Here is a 6065-nt window from a genome sequence, read left to right as displayed (position 1 = left end):
ATTAATAACATGAAGTGCATTATGTTACTTCAAGGTTTCCCAAACTGGGGTTTGTAAATTAACTGCAGGGGCTTCATGAGTTGAATGAAAGGATAATAATTCATTAAATCATAAAAATTGAAAATTAAAAATGTTTAACATTTTAGAATAGCATCAATCAAAATACTAAAAAAAAAGTATTTGTTTACCTGCATGTACTGTAGTGTGACCATTAACCAACAGAGAACCGTGAACATGTAAATTGTGATAATTATTCAAATATTTATTTTAAAATCTCAGGGTACTTCAAGTAAAATATATTAGGTGAAAAAAGTGCAGATGACAAAAAAAGTTTGGGAATGCCTGCATTGGATATAAATAAGAAATAATGTGAATGTCCACAAAATTGGAAGACTTTCTGAATGCATAGAAGCAGTAGGCTATTTTAGAAAGGAACATTTAAAAGATGAAAAAGATGAAAACTGAATCATTTATTGCTGTTGTGTGAATAATATGTAATCATGCATTCAATAAATAAGTAACTGTAGTCTGTTTACAAGTATTTAAAATAATTTAATCTTATTACAAGTACTTAATTTTTGGAATCTGATTACATAAACATAAAATAATACAATGTATAAATATATATATATAAATGTATATCATAATTTAAATTATATGATTTATTAGCTACTATTACTATATAATGTTGCTCAGATAAAAATTGCATGTGATAAAAGTCACTGGATAAAATCAGCTAAGCTTTATATAATATAATATAATATAATATAATATAATATAATATAATATAATTATTTAATCAGTATTATTGAATTCCTTCATATAGGCATATTACTTACTTTAAAAAATTATTACAGCAAAAGTGTGGAGGATAATCATTTAGACATTTTATTGGAATATATTGCATACAAAAAATTAATATTTTTTTCTGAAAGTAACAGTCAAAGCAGGAACGTACTCTGGTGGTGCCATAGTAGCATACTTATGCGATTATCTTATTCGTGCAACAAAGTATTTAAATTGTACTTTAAAGAATATTATGGTATTTCCATCAAATTTTGTAACCATGGTAACACCAATGTTGTCAGTTGTAGACCCAGCGTTGTTATACTGTGTTCCTCCCATATGACAGGGATCTGCCTCAATCTAATCTACATCAATTTAGCTAACTTTTTGCGTTCAGTATGAACGATTGTCCCTTTTATTAACTCTTTTCAGCAGAAAGTAATAGCCAATCGAATCCAGACAGCAGTTGGTAGTAGCGATCCACTCGGCCACATCAAGAAACACGTGCACAAAGTCATTACCTGAATCATCTGATACTACATATTGCAACAAAAGACCAATATGAACGGGCGTGAAGCAAACTATGAATGTGAACAGGTTCGCGTTGATGATAGCTGCAATGTTTTTCCTTTCCACTTTTTCCCTGCCTTGGACATGCTTAAGGGATCTGATCAGGATATAGATGGCTTGTGTGCAGCAAAGTATGACAATGAGTACTGGAATAAGATAACCTAAAATCTGTAAAAGCAAGAAAAAGTGTTGTTTGAGCTTTTTTGTCAGTTTTCGGTCATAGCAGGTCTGTAATTTGTCTGGGTTAAGGTCTTCATAGTTACAAGCACAGATGACCACTATGATCGTCCAGATGAAGATGCACGTTGAAGTGGCGATCATCTTACTTTTGGAGGCCTGTGCTTTGGTCAGAAACGGAAACCTGACGGCTATAAATCGGTGAACGCTGATGGCTGTAATGGTGAAGATGCTGCTGTACATGTTGGAGTATTGGGTGCACAGTAAGAATGTACACAGTTCACTGGGTTTAATGGGGCAAAAGGCTTCCAGTATCCTGAAAGGTAGGAAAATAATGGCTAGGAAATCGGCCACCAGTAGATTGAACATGTAGATGTGCGTGTCTGTCCAGCGCTTGAGGCGGCAGAAGATACACAGTGCCGTGACATTGAAGAAAAGGCCCACTATGAAGACAGGCATGTAGGCCACACGTTCAAAGTGACTGAGAACTTTGTCTGTGTGGTTCAACATTGGCCTGCAGTTATATTCAACCTAGACGAGAGCCAATGATAGTGCACAAAGGGTTAGTGGTCAGTTAAGTGAGAAAGTTGCTTGCAGAGATTTCACAATTTTGAAGACGTCACAATGAGGTTTGGGCACCCAAACTGCTCTTAAAATATCTGAATGTCATCATTGCATGCAAAATATTCAAATGCATGAGCTCAGGTGCTGCAGGATAGCCTGTTTTTCTACACTAACTTCACTTTTCGGAGTTATGTTTGCTCCTTTTTGAATTTGATAACAAAATATCAAACCAAGTGTCAGGCAAATGCTGCAGCATCTTTTCTCAGAATTAATTTGTTCATTATCTTTTAGTTGTGGTGGGTTTTGGTGGCTGTATGAAGTCAGTTCTCATGAAGTTAGAAGTGGTTCGTGTTTCATCATGAGAAAGTTCCACTGACCTTTCACAACCAGGAAGTGTCTATTATCTATCTATTATTTTATCATTTAAAGAACATACTACTTTTTTTGTCAGTTACCTTGGAAAATGTGCTTTGTGTAGAATAGATACGACATGGTTTTATATTTTATCTAATGCAATGATATTGACACATTTTTAAATGTAGCTTAAAGGGGTCACATGATGCGATTTCAATTTTTCCTTTCTCTTTGGAGTGTTGCAAGCTCTTGGTGCATAAAGAAGATCTGTAAAGTTGCAAAGACTAAAGTCTCAAATCCAAAGAGATATTCTTTATAAAAGTTAAGAGTCAGCCACACCTACCTAAAACGCCTCGTTCTAACACGCCCCCACATGTCTATGTCACGATGTGGGAAGATTTGCATAACGGCGCCCAAATGTTCACGCAAAGAAAGAAGGCGTAACTTTTATTCTCGCTGTAGTATTGTTGTTGCCGCCGCCATGTCGTGAAGGCGCTGTGTGTTTCGTTGTGAAAGCGAAACTACTTTATTTGGTCTTCCAAAAGAGGACGATATCCGTTTCGTCATGCCTAGAGCTGATCTGTGCTGGTCGCTGAGGGAATACATCAACTTCGCGCAGTCGATTGCCGGATCGACAAAGCGGAGTCCAGCCCGGGGTCGTCACATGTGGTTGCCGCAACTTGATAGCTGGCCAATCAGAGCACACCTCCCTTTTCAGACTGTTGAGCTTTGTAAAAATCGACACGTTTCAGAAAGGCGGGGCATAGAGGAGAAACAATAATGTACAGTATGTGGCAAAGAATGTGTTTTTTGAACCTTAAACCGCATAAACACATTTCATTACACCAAATACACAAAATAATAAACATCGTATGACCCCTTTAATTTTATAAATACTTCCACTGTACTGTATGCAGATTATAGAGAGTGTACGTGCAGATAAGCATAGTTTAACATGCAGCTTGCTGTAAAAAAAAAAAAACCCACCACACTGTGGTTTGAAATTAGTCATGTAACTTTAAATACGTAGATGAGGACAGGAAGTGTAGCATTTTGAGGTTACATGCAATGCTTTAACAAACAATAGGTTTGTAAGGAATAAGAAGTTGATTAAATAAAATATGACATAAAATATGACATAAAATATTTTTATATGCAGTTTAGATACATGCTTTAAAGCTCTAAATACAAAATCATAACATGTAAAACGTACAGTTTTTAATGCTCTCATAATAAAAAGTGCCAGTATATTCCTGTTGCAGGCAGTATAATTACAAATATTACCTTTGTAGAGAATTTGTTATGATTTTAGCATTTACTCTTTCTGTTTACTATGATTTTATTTTATTATTAATGTATTTAGCTCATTTTTATTGTTGTAAAATACTTCATTAATTTTATATTTGTTTCTAAAGGTGCTATATAAATACATTTGTCATTGAAATGACCATGAATATGAATTATATGTTATTAACAAAAATGCTAGAGGTTTTAAATAATTACAGTGAATCAGCTTGACTTCTGTAAACTCTTCTGTAATCCCTTGCATTTAAACTCATTGCCTTAAATACCATAAGTTGTCATGTTAATCAAACAAGCTTGACTGCTACTTGAATAATCAATTTAGTTTTTAACTTGCAGTTATTCCTTCATTTCCCTGATTGGCAACAAGTACAACTCACCATGATTTATAGCTTGTTCTTCTCTCAAAAAAGCCTGTGAGTCTGTCAGCAGTGCAGTTCTCGATGCTGTGACAAGTGCTGCGTTTAAAGAACTGAAATGTGTAGGCTGTCTGTTTCATGACCTGACAGCCTGCGTCTTTCCTCTGCTGATGCTGAATGATCTCACCTCATTGATGTGGATTCTGGTTGAACTTTTGACACTGAAGGTGCTGTAAGGTGTCAGAACAGATTAACCAGATCATCACTGCTGTCTACAGATTTCCGTTTACAGCATTGGTAATATGCAGTTTTTACATGGGCATACATTTATGGTGTTATAATGTTTACTGGAAAAAATGCTATTGTGAAATGTGCACACATGGAAAAACAAAATGAGTGGGGCTTGCTCAGTTAAAAAAAAACCATGATGCGTATGGTTGTGAGGGTGTGCAGAGTATTTAATGTGTAGGCATATGGTTAAGTACACATATACACACACACACAGCACTAAATTCTAAGATTTGTATTATATCGACATGTCTAATTTTCATTTAGTTTAACTTTTCTTTCTTTATAAAACTGAAATAAAAATGAAAAACTATATATAGACATATTTTTAAAAAATGACAAAAGCACACAATAAATTACTAAAACTTTACTGAAATAAAAATGGAAACAAAATTAAAAAATAAAAACAATGAATTAATAAAAACTTAAATACCACAGGTGAGAATGCGGACACTGGCACCTGCTGGTCGGATGAAGACCGACAGTCAGGTTTATTCACATCAACCTCGTACACAATACAACTTTGTGTCTTTCTTTTCTACTGTAAATTGCATCTTTCTCTAGTCTTTCTCTCTCTATTTTCTTTCTTTGTCCGTGTGCCACATTCTAGTTTGAATGTACTGAATCAGAGCAGTTTTTTTCCAAACCATTCTTTTTATTCTCTCCCAATATTGCTTTTCTTCGCATCTTTAGAAAAGTGCTTGGGGAAAAAAGCAGCCAATAATTACAACACAGTCCAGGGTCAGAGTCTGGGGACTCTGTGATGTGAAAGAAAGTGAAAATGGATGGCCGATTTCTCTCTTTCAGGAATGGTCTGTACTGAACTGCATTTTTTTCCCCTTTGATGGAACATCTGAAGTAGGTAAACTGAACACTTATTATGGAAAATCAGGTAGCCTACATAAACCTACCCAAATCAATCAAAATATTCAATCAAACGTTACTACTTTTTGAGGCATTTTTTCAGACGTAGGCTTATATAAGCATTAATATATGCATTCATTTTGCACTCAGCTGGAAAGTAAATTTATTGACCCACCAAAGCCGATTTTTAACTTTTATTAGATTTTTTATAGCTTTTTTGTTGTTGTTAATTTTGGTCTCTTCCTGGTACTAATCCAGCAATATTCCTTTATTTATTTATCGTGTGTGTGTGTGTGTGTGTGTGTGTGTGTGTGTGTGTTAGGCTTATATAAGCATTAATATATGCATTCATTTTGCACTCAGCTGGAAAGTAAATTTATTGACCCACCAAAGCCGATTTTTAACTTTTATTAGATTTTTTATAGCTTTTTTGTTGTTGTTTTGTTGTTAATCTTCCTGGTACTAATCCAGCAATATTCCTTTATTTATTTATCGTGTGTGTGTGTGTGTGTGTGTGTGTGTGTGTGTGTTGCATCACAGGAATAAATTCTATTTTAAAATATATTAAATATAGATTATATTAAAATAGAAAAACATACTGATTTATATAAAGTTATTTTGGTTGCAATAAGATTTCACAATATTACTGTTTTTTTATGATTATTTAAACGCTCCTTGGTAAGCATGAGAGACTTATTTCAAGTCATGTGCATGTTATACAGTAGCCTGATCTCATACCTCCTGCACTTTTCCGTTAACAGCATCCTCTTGTCTCACCATTTTATTATTTATAATATGTAG

At 34.3% G+C, this 6065-nt stretch overlaps 1 protein-coding gene across 1 annotated transcript; it reads right to left on the bottom strand.

Annotated features, from left to right (window-relative positions):
- Positions 1-1179: 1179 nt before the first annotated feature.
- LOC107600258 (G-protein coupled receptor 55-like) lies at positions 1180-4258 on the bottom strand. Its single transcript, XM_016292103.1, has 2 exons — positions 4134-4258; positions 1180-2064 (listed from the first exon to the last, which is right to left on the bottom strand). The coding sequence occupies exons 1-2, from the start codon at positions 4134-4136 to the stop codon at positions 1180-1182; spliced, it is 888 nt and encodes a 295-aa protein (XP_016147589.1). The 5' UTR covers positions 4137-4258.
- Between the last annotated feature and the right edge of the window lie 1807 nt (positions 4259-6065).

The sequence above is a fragment of the Sinocyclocheilus grahami genome, unplaced genomic scaffold (genome assembly GCF_001515645.1).
Source record: "Sinocyclocheilus grahami isolate Dianchi unplaced genomic scaffold, SAMN03320097.WGS_v1.1 scaffold280.1, whole genome shotgun sequence".
NCBI lineage: Eukaryota > Metazoa > Chordata > Actinopteri > Cypriniformes > Cyprinidae > Sinocyclocheilus > Sinocyclocheilus grahami.
Note: the sequence above shows the minus strand (reverse complement) of the source record. Positions and strands in the feature narration are given on the sequence as shown.